Source organism: Aplidium turbinatum, chromosome 18 (assembly GCF_918807975.1).
Source record: "Aplidium turbinatum chromosome 18, kaAplTurb1.1, whole genome shotgun sequence".
Lineage (NCBI taxonomy): Eukaryota > Metazoa > Chordata > Ascidiacea > Aplousobranchia > Polyclinidae > Aplidium > Aplidium turbinatum.
In genome coordinates, this window is record NC_137489.1 from 9,905,313 (window position 1) to 9,922,220 (window position 16,908).

The 16,908-nt window shown below is 38.7% G+C and overlaps 1 protein-coding gene across 3 annotated transcripts; it reads left to right on the forward strand.

Annotated features, from left to right (window-relative positions):
* Positions 1–5,313: 5,313 nt before the first annotated feature.
* On the forward strand, positions 5,314–15,593 carry LOC145787720 (heterogeneous nuclear ribonucleoprotein A1-like). 3 transcript variants are annotated; one of them, XM_082599523.1, is made up of 12 exons: positions 5,314–5,482; positions 8,988–9,179; positions 9,516–9,593; positions 10,068–10,155; positions 10,875–10,997; positions 11,312–11,398; positions 11,632–11,682; positions 12,085–12,147; positions 12,724–12,759; positions 13,068–13,241; positions 13,708–13,844; positions 14,460–15,593. In XM_082599523.1, the coding sequence occupies exons 1-11, from the start codon at positions 5,477–5,479 to the stop codon at positions 13,821–13,823; spliced, it is 1,014 nt and encodes a 337-aa protein (XP_082455649.1). In that variant the 5' UTR covers positions 5,314–5,476; the 3' UTR covers positions 13,824–13,844; positions 14,460–15,593. The 3 variants fall into 3 exon arrangements, with proteins under 3 accessions (XP_082455649.1, XP_082455650.1, XP_082455652.1); XM_082599524.1 differs by having other exon boundaries at positions 11,632–11,667; XM_082599526.1 differs by lacking the exon at positions 12,085–12,147.
* The last annotated feature ends 1,315 nt before the right edge of the window (positions 15,594–16,908 follow it).

The following is a 16,908-nucleotide window of genomic DNA, read 5'->3' on the forward strand; positions in this document are numbered from 1 at the left end:
CAAAAGTTACCTTTTTACACGATTTCAACGTCTGGCGACGTTGAAACGATGTAAAAATGACAAGTTTAGCTAGCTGGTAGCTAGGCTACTGTACCAAAGTTTAACTTAACCAATTAGGCGGTTGCAAACATATTTCCTTTCGATGAAACCTATAGGCTACCACGTTTGGTTAGCCTTTACATTACATTCAAAAATTTTGTTGACAGACATAGCATGGTCATGGCCTATGTTCATAAGAAAATGTTTGCTTGGATTTTTTTAGCTACTAGGTTTAGGTAGCCTACAGGACTTCTAGCTAGTACCGGTAAGCAGTTTAGTGACCCTAAATGAATAGGTAAATTAGTCTAAACCTTAAAATAATAGAATATTTCAATTACCTTGCTAGATAAAAAGTAAGCTCTTTTACATGACCTATGTGCATTGATCAATACACTTTTTTTGACTAGTAGCCTAACTTTATACTAGTAGCCTGGCATCATAGCTCTGGCATCAGACCATAGATATCTTACATATAGATATGCAACTCAGCAATCGTGGAATTATCGTCACGCTCGACTGACTTTATGGACATAATCAACAATCAAGGTTGCCAGCTTGGCTAGCGTATCTATGGTAGGCTATTATTGTACGGTTTGGGCTTGGCGAGTGGTGGCTTTTGAGCTTCTTTGGAATATTTTTGATGGCGTATATTTCAAGTTTTTACAGAATAGCCTACTATGAAAAATCAAGACAATAATCTTTCTTCACGTAGGTTATGCAACTTCTGTTTCATGATCGTTGGAACTATCATTTAAGCTTATTTCCAGTGACTCATTAAAGCTTGTTGTAGGCAGTTTACAAACCTGAGAAAGAGGGGAGCCGGAACGATTTTAGGGTGAGATATACGGTAGCGATAATTGTCAAACATTTTCAGGGGTTGTCGAGGATTTTCAGGGGTTGTCAGGCATTGTAGAGTAGCTACTTTCAGGCATTGTTGGGAATTTCCAGGCATTGTCGATCAATATCAGTGGTTGACAGGTTTGGTAGTCATTATGGAACATTTTCAGGCATTGTCGAACATTTTCAGGAATTGTCGAACATTTTCAGGGGTTGTCGAGCATTTTCAGGGGTTGTCAGGCATTGTAGAGTAGCTACTTTCAGGCATTGTCGGTAATTTCAAGGCATTGTCTAGGATTTCCAGGCATTGTCGATCAATATCAATGGTTGACAGGCTTGTCAATCATTATCAGTCATTGTCGGAAATTTTCAAGAATTGTCGAATATTTTTAGGTGTCAGGGGCTCTCAGGCATTATAAAGTACTTTAGATTCTTTCTGGCAGGCATTGTCGGCAGTGGCGTAGCTAGGGAATGTGCCGCCCGGGGTGGATTTAGATTTTGCCGCCCCTTCAAGAAAAAGCATGTGAAAACAGGCCCGGATTTAGGGGGGGGGGCAGAGGGTGCAGGTATCCCGGACCCCCCGACTTTTAAAGGACCCCCCTACGTGAAAAAAATGTGATTTTTTTACTATTAGCTTTTGTGGTTTCTGCAAAATGCTGTGCAGTGCTGGATTGATGCTACTGTAGACGTTGAGGGGGTGTTTCGCGCCGTAGGAGAATTTTTTGCACGGGGGCCCCTGATCTAAAAGTGCCCGGGCCCCCCATTAGCTAAATCCGGCCCTGTGTGAAAATGAAATGCGTTTTTTATCAGATTAGAATCGTAGTCTGAAAGTGCCGCCCCCAGACGTGCCGCCCGGGGCGGTCCTCCCCTCCTTTCCCCCCCCTAGCTACGCCACTGATTGTCGGACATCTTCAGGCATTGTCTGGGATTTCCAGGCATTGTCGAACATATTCAGTGGTTGATAGGTTTGTTAGGCGTTGTCGAACGTTTTCTTGGGTTGTCGATCATTACCAGGTTTTGACAGGTTTGTCAGGCATTGTCGATACTTATGATAGCCAGGTCATTTAAACGCTGCTGTGTTTGTGTATACCGTAAATACGTTTACAACCTACGCAAAATAGAAAGGGATCATTCTGCTGCGCATGCAAAGCTGGGAATAAAAATGCATGAAAATGTTCGACAATGCCTGACAAACGTGTCAAAAACCAATAATGATCGACAATGCCTGGAAATCTTAGACAATGCTAGGAAATGCCCAACAATGCCTGAAAGTAGCTTAATCTAGAATGCCTGACTACCCCTGAAAATGCTAGACAACCCCTGAAAATGTTCGACAATGCCTGACAAACCCGTCAGCCACTAATAATGATCAACAATGCCTGGAAATCCTAGACAATGCTTAGAAATTCCCAACAATGCCTGAAAGTAGCTACTCTACAATGCCTGACAACCCCTGAAAATGCTCGACAATTCCTGAACATGTTCGACAATGCCTGAAAATGTTCCATAATGACTACCAAACCTGTCAAACACTGATATTGATCGACAATGCCTGGAAATCCTAGACAATGCCTGGAAATTCCCAACAATGCCTGAAAGTAGCTACTCTACAATGCCTGACAACCCCTGAAAATGCTCGACAATCCCTGAAAATGTTCGACAATGCCTGAAAATGTTCCATAATGACTACCAAACCTGTCAAACACTGATATTGATCGACAATGCCTGCAAATCCTAGATAATGCTTAGAAATTCCCAACAATGCCTGAAAGTAGCTACTCTACAATGCCTGACAACCCCTGAAAATGCTCGACAATTCCTGAACATCTTCGACAATGCCTGAAAATGTTCCATAATGACTACCAAACCTGTCAAACACTGATATTGATTGACAATGCCTGGAAATCCTAGACAATGCCTGGAAATTCCCAACAATGCCTGAAAGTAGTTAGCCTATTCTACAATACCTGAAACCCCTGAAAATGCTCGACAACCCCTGAGTATGTTCGATAATGCCTGAAAATGTTCGACAATGCCTCACAAGCCTGTCAACCACTGATAATGATCGACAATGCCTGGAAATCCTACACAATGCCTAGAAATTCCCAACAATGCCTGAAAGTAGTTAGCCTATTCTACAATACCTGAAACCCCTGAAAATGTTCGACAACTCCTGAAAATGCTCCACAACCTCCCAAAAAGCCGACAATGCTCGACAATGCCTGACAATGCCCGACAATGCCTACAATGCCTGACAAAGGGTATTTAGAGGTACCCTCTGTGACTGTGATTTGTTTTCAATCGCCAGAATCTCCATAAAGCAGTCCATGCGGAACGAGAATGTGACGTCATCACAAGCAATCCATACGTCAACTTGAAAACGAAGAAAGTTTTATTTAAACAAAAACTAAAAAAATATATTAAAAATAAAATTGTTTTGCTGTGCCAAGTTTGAAGTCAATGCATACAGCCATAGCTACGCTGTTAGCCTTCAAACATCGGTACGCACCACTGAGTTGCATATCTATATATAAGATATCTATGATCAGACCTAGAAGTTATTGCTGAATTTCAAGCTTCACACTGATTGGTGTTTTGATTTCTATTTAATTTTTAAAGATTTGACGGGGAAATGGGTTAAAAAACGTTTTTTTTTAGTTTAAAATTGAATCAACCTGTCAGGCCCCAGGATTGGCAACACATTAGGATTTTTGGGGCATTATGATGTCATGGGGTGAACAATTACATCACAAATGACTAGATATCTAGTCATTTGGCAGTGAAAGTGTTAAAAGATTTATACATGCTAAACTATCACAGCACGCTTGGAACAGTAATACATTTCCGACTAAACGTTTTCAACTTGTTTTTGAAATACAACACACCAATACTAACCAGCGCTGCTGTGGAACGCATGTTTTCACTTGGAAAGGACAATATGCGCAGGGGCGCCGGAAGCAGGGGGAGCGGATGCCTCCCTGCCCTCAAATTTCTGTGGATGGGGAGGGAAGAGGGGGTAATGGTGCCCTTTTAAAGTCATGTAAGCTACTGCACTCCTGCACACTTTGCAATATAACAATTTATGCTATTCGCTTTTAGCCTAATTATAATGTTCTATTTTTGCCTCAAAATAATATTCACGACACAAAATTCTCCATCACAGTAAGTTATATTACATCATTATAAAATAGCATGATGCCCTTCCGTGCCATTGTTCTTTGTATAGCGGACACTTGTATCATTACTCGATAATGAGCTGATAGATGAGCATTATCGCTATATCTTATCTTAAAAACTTACAAAAGAAATTGGCCTTTCAGCAACAAAAGTGCCCTTTTTTCATACTTCTGCCCATCCAGTCAAAAATCGCTCCGGCGCCCCTGAATATGCGTCCCAAACACAGCAGATTGTCAGACAAACGTTTTGATATGCTTGTTTTTCTGCAAGGAAATAACTAATAGGCTGAGCAGCTAATTACAATACAGTCTCAAAACATAATACCTGCTCTTTATTTATAGCTATTGTTAGCCTGAACTTGGTTGAAATATTTCTGTTTTATGAGACGCTGGCAAAAAATAGCGCTAGAAATTAGCGCTGACGCTGACGCCGTCAATTTCTGTAAGAGCTTACGCAGTCCTTTACGCCGTAAAGTTTTTAGGCAATTCGCGTTGACGCTGACGCCGTCAAATTATTTCAATGACGCGTACAACACTGTCACTATGTAATACTATCACAACAACACTGCCTTTGAGCTTGTTTCTAACTTTTACCGATTGATCCATAGTTTCAATGGCAGTTTGGCTGCGAGTTTTAAAATTATTTGACAACACAAATGTTCACTTTTCTCCGTTTGTTGAGCCACACGAACGAACTTTTTCGGGTTTGTTTGCAGAAAGGACTTTGAGAATGCGTTTGATTAAATTGTGATTGAGGACAGTTTAATGACAAAATGTTTTCGCTCTAGCTAGCACATCAATTAGGTTTGGATACTTTTGAGAAACCTGGCATAGGTAGGCTACGGAGACCAAAGGCATCGAAACTGATCATTTGAAGTTTGGGTGTGTTGAATTGTTTTTGCCACCAAGTTATTGATTTTACCAGGCGCTGGTAAAATTTTACTTGGTCGAAACTTGATTTTGAAGCCATTGTTGTTTGATTTTGCGTTCTTAAAACTTTCTTTAAAGCGCAATAAAAGTTCCCCTCGTTGTAATTTATTACAATTGCGTGGTCCCTTTAAATTGAGTAGAAAAATTTAAAACGATGCAGGAATACGTGTGAATTTGGCAAGTTTATGATTTTGTGTGACTTTGTGTCAATGTGCAGTGTAACTTACACAGTGTAAGCGTACCTTGTGTTGTGTGGTTCTTGCTTGCTTCGTGGATGTGGTCACTGGTCAGTGCCTCAGTGTTTGTATTTCATAGTTTTTTTTGGTCAAGTAATAGATTACTTACTACTTAGGTCAGACTTCAAGGCTGATTGAATTGATTAAACTTTCAATCGATAGCGGAAGTTGTTTTCTAAATTGTGGAACTGTGTTGTCTGAAAAGTCTTCCTCAATCCTACTTTTACTACAGCACCATCACTGAGTTTACGAATTACAATGCCAGTAAGAAAAAATCTTTTGCTTCAGTTCAGTTGTTTTTATTTCTAACCATTTCAGCAAATTTTTATGTTCATCAGACAATTTATAGATGTTGATGTTTGTAAAACTTTAGTTTATTTGGCTTAATTTTTCAAATTCATCGCTAAATTACATTCTATAGGCCTATACTACGGTATCTTGCATCTGCAAAAAATTCAGAATGTTGTCACTTATCAAGTCACTTACCGTATTTAATTAGGCAGTGGCTATTTAACCGGCACCGGTCTTTGAATCTGAAACACTATTTGACCGGTCATGACGTCACTTCTTTCTTTTTCTCTTTCAAAGCAAAAGACGAGAAGAGTGCGTAGGCTATATAAGTTCTAAATTCGACAATTATGTCAACTGATACGGTGGAGCGTAGGATACGTCTCGGACTGGTGTTCCAGAGGGAATGAGTTCAATACTACGCGGAAGTGGTTTTTTTTTTTAATTTTTAACTAAATTTTGACCCAAAGTGACTCAATCGTTAGGCTGCTGCATTTTTGTGGTCAATTTTTAATTTGAGTAGCCTACAGCCCAATTTTTTATGTCGTTTCAACTATGAGTTTTATACGCATTACATTTGTGCGTCGTTCGACAAATACGGTCACATCCTCTTATGACCAGAGGTGGGCACCCGCTACTTTTAAAGTAGCGCGCTACCGCTACTTGGGCCAAAGTAGCGCGCGCTACCAGCTACCGATACTCGGGCCAAAGTAGCGCGCTACCGCTACTTCTTCCGCTACTTTTGTCTTAAAATGACACTAGGAAACACTCAAGTCCCTAGTGACACAAAAATGACCTTGAAAACAAATGTTATCATTCGTTTACGCTGTCATTTTAACGTCGTTATAGAAAACACATTCTAAGGGAAATTTATTGTTATGCAACTTTCAAAAACACGAGCATTTCAAAATGAGAGTCACCAAGTCCTGCCCGCTTTTTTGGACCATAAGTCCAGCCCATCTTTTCCAACAGAGAAAAGTCTCTCCACCGCAGCACTGGAAGGAATGGGGGTGTTGTATTTAATAAACAAATGTTTTAACTCGGTATTCGAAAAGCTCAAGGACTTGCTCTTGTCCGAAAAAAGGGCGTCCACAATTGCTGCTTCCTTCTGCACCGACGTTTCACGGGATGGAGCAAACACTCCAAAAAATACATCCTCGGAGTCATGACTGATGTTGGTGTCACTCTTCTCGGTATCAACCTGGCTTGATGTCTCCCGCAACAGTCGAATTACATCTGTCTTGACTTTTTCTCGCAGTGCGTCAGCATCATCCGTGGAAACGTAGTGCAGAAATTGTAGCCATGACGTCTTGAAGGAGGGATGAAGACATGATGCCATAACGCATTTCATGTTGTTGAAGCACTTGTTGAATCGTTACTTCACCCCTTCAAGGACTTTCACTTTCAACTCCTCACAGGTCACAAGATCACTGATCTCGGTCAACTTCTTCTCGCAAATTGTGATAGTTGGAAGCAAGACTCCGTAATATGCCTTGGACTCGCCCTGGAGAATGTCTAAAGCCTAGCAGATAGGCTTCATCACACGGAGATATTCGCCGAAGAAGTTGACGTCAGCTAGAAAAGACCGAAACTTTGCAACCAAGCCGATTATATAGCTGCTTCACCACGCCAGCATTGCAAAAAAAACAAGCATTTTTTTCAATTTAATTTAAAAAGTAGCGGGTAGCGGGAGTGCGACTGAACAAAAGTAGCGCCTCTCTCGCTATCGCTACTTTGGAAAAAAATAGCGCCGCTACTCCAACTAAAAAGTAGCGCCGCTACCGCTACTTTTACCAAAAAAGTAGCGCCGCTGCAAAAGTAGCGCGCTACTGCCCACCTCTGCTTATGACAAACAGAAAATTATCCAGAGAAATTCTCAAATTCAAGAAAATTGAAAAACTCTAACTTTATTACTCATAGTTGAAAAGACATAAAAAATTGGGCTGTAGGCTACTCAAATTAAAAATTGACCACAAAAATGCAGCAGCCTAACGATTGAGTCACTTTAGGTCAAAATTTAGTTAAAAATTTAAAAAAAAAACGCTTCCGCGTAGTATCGAACTCATTCCCTCTGGAACACCAGTCCGAGACGTCTCCTACGCGCCACCGAATCAGTTGAACATAATTGTCGAATTTAGAACTTATATGATACGCACTATTCTCGTCTTTTGCTTTGAAAGAGAAAAAGAAAGAAGTGCCCTATATAGTGACGTCATGACCGGTCAAATAGTGGTTCAGATTCAAAGACCGGCGTTGATTGAATAGCCACTGCCATTTAATTACACAAGAAGTTCTGTAACACATAAATTTCCATGCATGCATGCATTGCTCCTGTATCATCATCTTAATGTACAGTGCCCAACAACATGGCTTGTATTATTGATATATTATAAATGTTATTATTATTATCATTTTTGTGAAAGTTTACGGTATGTATTGTTGGCAACAAATACCAGGATGTGCTATTAAAGAAGTGCTTGACTTTTAAAAGTCCCACTGAAGTGAAAATTTCAGGATGCAACCTAATTCGTACCATGAACAATTTGTACCATGAACAATTCGTACCGTCAGTTCGTACCTTGAAAAGATCAAAATAAAAAAAAGCCGAAGTTGCTGATTGCAGTTTCTGCAAACATTTTAAAATTTTCCGCAAACAAACAAAAACTCTTAAGATCATCATCAGAAATTTTAAAATGTTAGCGGACACTCCGATCAACCCTAATCCTTTAAAAATGTTTGCGGAAACTGCGATCAGCAACTTCGGCAAACTCTCAGGATCATTTCATTACCAGAAATTTTAAAATGTTGCCGAAACTGCGGACAAATGGAAACTGCGATCAGCGACTTCGGCTTTATTCTATTTTTTTTCTTTTGATCTTTTCAGTTTGTTTGTTTGTGGAAACACCCTAACCCTTTTAAAATGTTTGCAAAAACTCCAATCAACCCTAACCCAACCCTTTTAAAAATTTTGCGGAAACAGCGATCAGCAACTTCGGTAAACGCTTAGGATCATTTCATCACCGGAAATTTTTAAATGTTTGCGGAAAAACGAAAACTGCGATCAACGATGTTCTATTTTTTTTCTCTGGATCTTTTCAGCTTGTTTGTTTGCGGATACATCTAGGCTACCTGATACTCCTATACCCTAACCCTTTTAAAATGTTTGCGGAAACCGATCAGCGACTTCAGCTTTTTTTAATTTTTTCTCTCGATCTTTTCAAGGTACGAATTGTTCATGGTATGAATTAGGTTGCACCCAAAATTTTATAATTGTTAAACGTAGTGCCTACCAAAAATCATTTTTTACTCCAGTGAGACATGGTACTGTACGGTTGTACACTTTATTAATATTTTCTTAAAAAAAAACAAAAAACGGGGCTGGTGTACAAATCTTCGCTCTCTCAAAAATATCATCACGTCATAGGTTAGAATCGATTTATAAATACTTAGTTTGTATTCAAATATTTGTACTTTTTTTCAGTATACTGGCCGAAGTGAAGAAGAACAATGCAGAAAACTCTTCATTGGAGGAATTTCCTTAGAGACAACCGATGACATACTGAATGACTACTTTTCTGAATGGGGCAACATAACTGATTGTGTGGTTATTAAAGATGGTTCAACTGGTCGTTCTAAAGGATTTGGATTTGTAACATATGAGAGTGAAACGGAGGTTATTTTTTTTATGTGAAATTATGTTTGCTATTTAATCGAACTTAAATAAAACCCATATATATATATTTATTGTTTATAGTTTGCAAATTCTGTCACAAAATGTGTCCCCATAAACTCTGAAACCTAGGTGAGAGACCTGCAGGACTGAAGTGAAGAAAATGATTTGGCATCTAATATACAGTCTTTCGCACTTTCTCATTGGATGCACACTTTTTGTTTCTGTTTTATGTACCGTACGTTTTGTATAATGACCATCCATCTATCCTATATCTTTTTTTTAGTGCTTTGTTTTTAATTGTCCAAAATTTTAATATTTGTCATCTTGTATGTCAAGGCCGATGCCTGCATGGCAAAGAGACCACACAATCTTCTTGGGAGACAAATTGATGTAAAGAGAGCAGTTTCCAGAGAAGTAAGTTAAAAATTTTGTGGAAGTACTGTATTTTTATTTACTGGTCAACAAAGCATGTCTTAGAAAATTGTAATTTTTTTTTCATTTTTGGCAATTACTGTTTCGTATTTGCAGCCTATTATTATTATTCTATTTAGCGACTTCTGAATGGTTATTATGACTCATGAGAAATATTGTCGTTTTTTTTTTCTTTTTTAAACCTGCAGTGATAGTAAATTATAAGATCAGAAAACAAAATCATCTCAAGTATATGGTCATTTTTTCAACAAAGCTTTCTTTAAAACTCCAGTGAAAATAAACGTTAATGAAAAAAATGATCAGGAAGATAAAATCAGAAAATAAAGTCATTAACTAAATAATACTAATAGAACAAGCACTCTCAGGCCAATATGAGGCTTGTGTTGTACTTTTGTTGCTAAGTGCTTGATAGGCTTCTTTGTCATTGTGTTCCTAATGTGGCATTTCTTATTATAGGAATCTATGAAACCAGGTGCTCATGTTCAAGTTAAGAAGGTGTTCATTGGAGGTATTAGTCCGGATTGTACTGAAGAATGGCTAAGAGGTATTGCTGCATGTCACACTTCAATTTTTGCTGTATACATAAAGCTTGTTAGTTCAATTGTATGGGGGATGTGTGGTGCTGAATAAAGTTATGCTTCAAAATTGAACTATGTCGTATAATTTATAAGATGTGCGACCACTTTTCAAGCTAGGCTTTTTGTATGCAGAAAGTCCTAAGCCAAACAGCACCTGTTTTAAGAGAAGCTATTTATGTAATTTCTAAAAACACAATTAATTTGGACAAAGTTGGAAATTCTTTTATGTGCAAATTTCTCATATTCTGACAACCACCTTGAAATTTTCAGCAGATTAAGTCTATACATGCAATTTATTTTTAGAAAAGATTTATATATATATAAAAAGTTTAAGGCATTGTCGAGAACCAAAATTTGCTGAATTTTTTTTATCGCATGCCATGCCTGTTCCTGGCTTAAGTGTTCAACTGTTCATGCACAGTTTCCATTTAGCCTGGGATTTGACGGCATTAAAAGTTGTTTTGGTTGTAGCATGAAAGTGATCCTTAAAACTATCGAGAAAGGGTCAAGGATTCTGTTTTCCACATTCTTGTTTTTATTTGACTTTTCCGCAAAAAAAAACACTGTGTTTTGTTTTGCTTTCATCATAACGTGGCCAAAAGATGTTGTTTAAGAAAGCTTTGAGCGAGTAAGTTTTTATAATATAAATCTTTCATTTGCTATTATGATTCACTCTCTTTTTTAGAATATTTCCAATCGTTTGGTGACATTGACAGCTGTGAGATTCCACACGATCGTGACAACAACAAACCTCGTGGCTTTGCTTTTGTCACATTTAGCGACTTCGACACAGTTGACAAACTAGTGTGTAAGTTTAAAGGAACATTGAAAACAAGATGCAACATCTGGGCTAGTGTTGTCAATCTTGTAATAAAACTTAGGTTACTTTTCAAGAGTTTTTAGTTGTATATATTTGAGTGGTGGTTTTTCGCACCACACTAAGCAGATTATCATGAAGTATGACATTTAGGCGCAGTCAAGTAGCCTTTACTGTTGCGCTAGATGATTAAGGTGCTGCCTTACTCTGGTCTGATTTTGACACTATGTCTAGAAAAGTGTATTATATTGGATGCATTGTGGTGGCGTCCGAGCCGGTGTAATTTTTTGTCATTATTTTGTCAGCGAAACGAGTTCATGAATTTTCTGGAATGAGGTGTGAAGTTAAGAAAGCTCTTTCGAAGCAGGAAATGGAAAAAGCGAAAACTCAGGGTATGTTGTATCCTTTGATTCGATAGTTTGTTGTTTTTTGACAAACTTATAAAGCCTCTGAAAACTTGATTTCCGCAAGCAGCAAACTGCTCTGTTTGCTTGTGTCCTGCATTGCTGTGTTGGTCTGTATAACATTAGCCAAGAAAGCAGTGTAGAAAATTACCTTTTGCTGTGCAGTTGTACAATGTACATGTACAATTGTACATACAATTTTAAATTTCACTTCATTGCAGTTGAAATGAAGTCAAGCCAAAGATACGGCGGAAGAGGTGGAAAGTCTTTTGGTTTGTATTCAACATTTTTATTAATTCTGCTAGTGCAGTTTTAGTAGTAGTAGTAGTCCAGTTTTAATCCGGTGATGTCCCCGTTACAGAGTGTGGCCGGATTCACCTCCAAGTGCCGCAATCGCCTTTACACCCTGCCATTTTTTAAATTTATTAATTTTGTTTGAGGATAAAGATATTAATAATAGCTGATTCTAATAAAAGCATGATCATAGCTGAAAATAACTTCGTTGTGCTTACGGTGTGTTAAACATTACATTCATGAATGCTGTCTTCATTGATCTAATTTTCTGACCCTCAAACTTGAAAGTGCAGGTGGCATAATATCCTAAAACACTGCTTTCATGGTTGTTTTGTGGGTATTTCGCATCTGAAGAGCTAACAAACTTTAATTTGTGGTAGGCGGCGGTGGTGGCAGAGGTGGTTCCATGCGAGGCGGGGGGGGACGAGGTGGCGGTGGTGCAAGTATGTGTTGTTTCTTGTAGCTGCTTTAACATGTCAATTTTCAGTAAGACCCAATGACACCGTCAACCAATCAGATCGTGTGTAAGTGGCTATCGTCCAATTGTGACCCTTCTAGCACTCAGCCAGAGAGTTGAACTTTGTTTAGTAGTTACAGAAGAAAAAAGAGTAATGACAGGGGTGGGAATCGAACCTATGTCGTCGAAATGTATTCGCTTGCCTTAATTCTCATGTCACGCTGGCTACGACGGAACATTTACTTATGTTACTTTCTATCAGAACTGTTTGCTTTTTTTTTCTGTTATAGGCCTACCTCTAACTTCTAATTGGTTGAAACGCTATTCTACCTGTACGTCTTCTGATTGCTTCAAAGCTTTACTGGCTCTAACAAAAGTTGTTATGTTAAAGCGGCTACCATTTTTTCTTCTGTTATTAAAGTTTCAATCTAAAGTTTTTGTTTTGAAACTTCAGTGTTAAGTTTTTGCAGAGAATACAGATTCTCATACCCAACCATCATTTGCGCTTGTTGAACCACCACTCTGTGTCGGCGATAAACTGACTCGTTATTGTGCTTTTTAGGATACGGACATGGTGGTGGCGACAATAGATATGCAGGTAATTGAGATATTATAATCGACAAAAGGATTTGACTGCGGTTGATCAATGTGACTGATTTCTGTCACCAATGAGACAGAAGTAATGGACTTACAGCTTTTTTGAGTTAGTTCTGCGTTTTTAATTGCTCATAACGGTTGAAGTTGGTTTTTCTAGTACAGGAAATCACGATTTTTTGCAATGCAATTCGGCTTTGAAGTACCTTTTTTTGGCAAGATACCATTGTGTGCTCGAAAATTATGAACGTGCGTATTAGCATCACCCCAATAGCACAGCTGCTTTGATGATAACGAACTTTATGAACGCAGGAGGGGATTCTCATGGCTACAGCGATTACGATGACTACAGTGGCGGCTATGAAGGCTACGGCGGACGTGGAGGGTCTACTTACGGTCGCGGAGGGTCAAACTATGGACGTGGCGGATCAAATTATGGACCAATGAGAAACCAGTCTGGCTACCGTGACAATGGGCCATACGGAGGTCTCTTGTTGTCATGCAAATAATGTTTTGTTCTCGTGCTTCGTACTCAAAAGATTACCAACTATCGCCAGCTCTACTTTTGCTATTCAGCTACTCTTGTAAAAGATTAGACTGGACAGTGGACACGTTTGTTTATTTCAGTGGCATTGGCTTAGGATGACACAGGAAAAGCTGTACGTTTGAAACTTCTCTCGTTTTAGCCCAGACGAGAGAATGAATATTGAATATGGGGTACCTCGTCATAATTAAATTCCTTCAAAAACCTCATGCTGCCGACCACAGTCTCAGGGTCCAGCTTATTTAAAATCAAATTGTTGTTGCTACGTATGCAAAACTACTAGGATAAGCTTTAAACAAGATAATGATTTTTTTCTTATATTTATTTTCGTTGATCGCTACTATTACATCACCAAAGGAAGGATAATGTGCATTATGCATGTAGTTCACCTAAACTGCTTTTGTACAGGTGGCTATGGTGGTGGCAATGGCTATGGTGCCGGCAATGGTTATGGTGGATATGGAAGCGGTGGAAATGGAGGTGGTTATGAGAACAGCGGTTATGGCGGATATTCCAATTGGTAAAAACATGTCGCTTTTGGTCAGGTAAGTCTGAAATACTGTGTGTTTAACAATTAGATTTGCTCAACTAGTCCATTCCTTTAGTAATACGCTACTATTTTAGAGCAGCAATACATTACAATGTCAAAATGGTTTCATCATCAAGCCTGTTATAGCGACTACTTAATGTATGTATGAAACCTACTTACACATACTGTATTTAATCCATATTAAAAAAACATTCACTGTTATATTTCAATATTCTTTTCAAATTTTTATTTTTGTTATCTCACGTTGTGTATCAAATTGTTTTATGAGCGTTGAAATTCTTAACATCACCCCTATATTTTTATCTTCAACGATTTTAATCCATGAACCATACAGTCATGCGTAGCATGGAACCCAAGTAGTGGTACTAAATCATCATTCTATATATTCTTCGTGTACGGGAAGCGGTTACAATGCTTCTGGTCAACGCCACGGGTAAGTTCTATAACTACACAACAGCTGTTGGCACGCTGGAATATGGAACCCCCCGACCCCGTCAGCACATCCATGAATGAAGCGATGCTTAACGATCTATGACTATTCCTTAAAGGGTTTTTATTTTCACGTAGTTTTTCCTACACTTACAGCAGCATCATTATTTTGTTATTTCAGGTAGGTATAGGGTCCGAAGCACTAAGCGTAGGCGCCAGGGTATTCCCGTCCACTCTATAGGGAGCTTAAGGCACTGCTGTCATCTCTCAACGGCCAATTCGATAGGGTGAATAGGTCAACCAAGCAAACCTAGCTTCATAGCAAAGCATCCGCACTAGAGCAATAGGAACATCCGAAAAGATAGCTCTCGGTTAGGAACTCCACTTTTGTCACGTTCTATACCAGGATATTTGCAAGTGTACCATTTCCATGTACACAACAAGTTCAACAACTAACTGTAGGTAAATTTTTTTAGCAGTTTTAACGAAGATAACTTGCGGAATGTGCATTTGTTGAAGTTATTGTTATCGTGTGGGAAGCCCAATGCTGACCTTTAGCTGACCAACCCTCGCATACCTACCGTAAGATCAAAGCGACTTACCGAAATCCTCTTGTTACATGAACTTTGTTTCATGCCAGCTGTCTTGTGTCTATTTAGAGACCTACTCTCTTTTTTGTTGTAAAAAAAAAACGACAGAAAATCGTTTAATTCTCTATTTGGACAAAGTTCAGCAACAAACCTTTTAAGTTTCTGTGTTTTTGATCCGATGTTTAATATGTACATTTGATTCATTGGCAATGGCAATCAAGAAAATGTATTTGATTCATTGGCAGCGCAATTGCCATTTAGCATTGTAAAACAGAATCACTCCCCACATAACGTTCTGACCTTTTGCTACGTAGTTTGTCTTGCTGAAATATTTTTATTAATTGAAATTTCAATAAAAGTGCTCCAATAATGTGTAGTTCATGCTTGTAATGCCTTTCAACTGCCAAGCTGTTGAGCTCTAGTAGGCTAAATTAAATACCCCCAGTGATGACAAAATCCAAATCAATTTCAGTAACGGAATATTAATGCCAACAATTTTGATATGTCATTAGGAAATCAATATCAACTTTGCTGCGTTATTTACTGAGTTTTCTTCAGGTATTTCCAATGATGCATCTTGTTTTTACGGTTAACAATTTTAGTTCTGTAATATTTTTACAATACCTGGTTTTAATCTGTTGGATGATAGTGAACATGAATTAAAATGCGATTTCTTGGCGCCTTTTTGGATGTTGTGCTGTAGTAAATGTCGCCATTCATTTCAACGTGTCTTGAAATATACCTTCACTCCTTTAGCATTATTGTAGCTACACTGCCGTCGTAAAACAGATCCAAGTCATGCAAACCTTTTGGAAAATTTCGCACTTTCCAAACCAAACGATGCTTTTTGCGGAAAGCGATAGTAAAGCACTTTGAACTCTGTCACCGCACTATAAATGACCATATTAACTGATGGAAATCAGGGATGATGGAAATGTTTACCGCGTGTGGAAACTTTATTTCAACAGATAATTTTACTGCTAAATTGGGTCATGTCGTCTGGGGTGTTTGAAATGGTTGAATCAAGTTTTTCAAACTTAGTGCCGTGTTTTTATAAGGGATGACCTTCTTGGCATCAGCACAAGACTGATTACTCACTATGGAACAGCAAGTGGTGCGTTTCGCTTACCAGTCGGTCCCATTAGATCAGTGGTTGGTTACACGCCAGAGATCAAGCTGCACTTGTTATTGTTCTCGCTCTCGGGAGTGTGCACTTGAGCATCGTATTTTAAGACCACTCTCCATTCAGCGGAACCCAATCGATGGAATAATTCACTGACAACAATCGGAAACTTCACTCTGTCAAACTGAATGATCGGGCCTGCGTCAGTAGTGCAATGCCACTAGGCTACACAAGTACACATATACGAAACTGTCAGGATTAACCTCTCAAAGCTTTCTTGATCCGAGAATAAAAATTCCTGCAAGCAATCATACCGGGGTAGCCTCCACACTAGCCATCAAGACTTCTAAAAACACATGTTTTCAGCAGTCGAGCGTAGCAAGAATTTGTACAGTATTAAGTTCCGTGATATTAAAAAAAGATTGGTTTACATGAAGTATGTTAATAAATTGAAAAGATAGGCATTGAAACTAGGATCCGCTCATGTAACTTACAGCTCTGGCTGTATAAAAATGAACTTTTTGTGTCAGATGCGTAATTCGGACTCACACTAAAGAAAAATTAAAACTCACAAAAAGGTAGGATTTTATGCAAAACCTAATTAGTAATAATCTCAAAGCCTAAGGTGAATATCTTTGAAGGTCTCTAGTATTAAACTGATGGAGGAGTTCTGCCCGAGCTGCTACTATGCTGCGACGATCCTTTGTCCATTACTAGCTGGTCTGTCTAAGACATCGATGTCTCGCATAGAAGTTACATTTCGCAATTTTGATTCTCCGACATAGCCTATCCAGCGCCATGTGAGCACCATTTCACCCCCCCCCCCAAAAAAAAAATTTGCTATTGATCTCCTATGTTTAGTGATTACTCTTAAAAAATAGGACCAGAAAGCGTTTAGGGCGGCAAACTCCTTCAAT

Excerpts from the sequence above, each read along its gene's own strand:
- LOC145787720 (XM_082599523.1), top strand. Across the intron at positions 11,683-12,084 it reads AAGAGGTGGAAAGTCTTTTG|GCGGCGGTGGTGGCAGAGGT; the intron begins GTTTGTATTCAA and ends AATTTGTGGTAG. Across the intron at positions 12,760-13,067 it reads TGGCGACAATAGATATGCAG|GAGGGGATTCTCATGGCTAC; the intron begins GTAATTGAGATA and ends TTATGAACGCAG.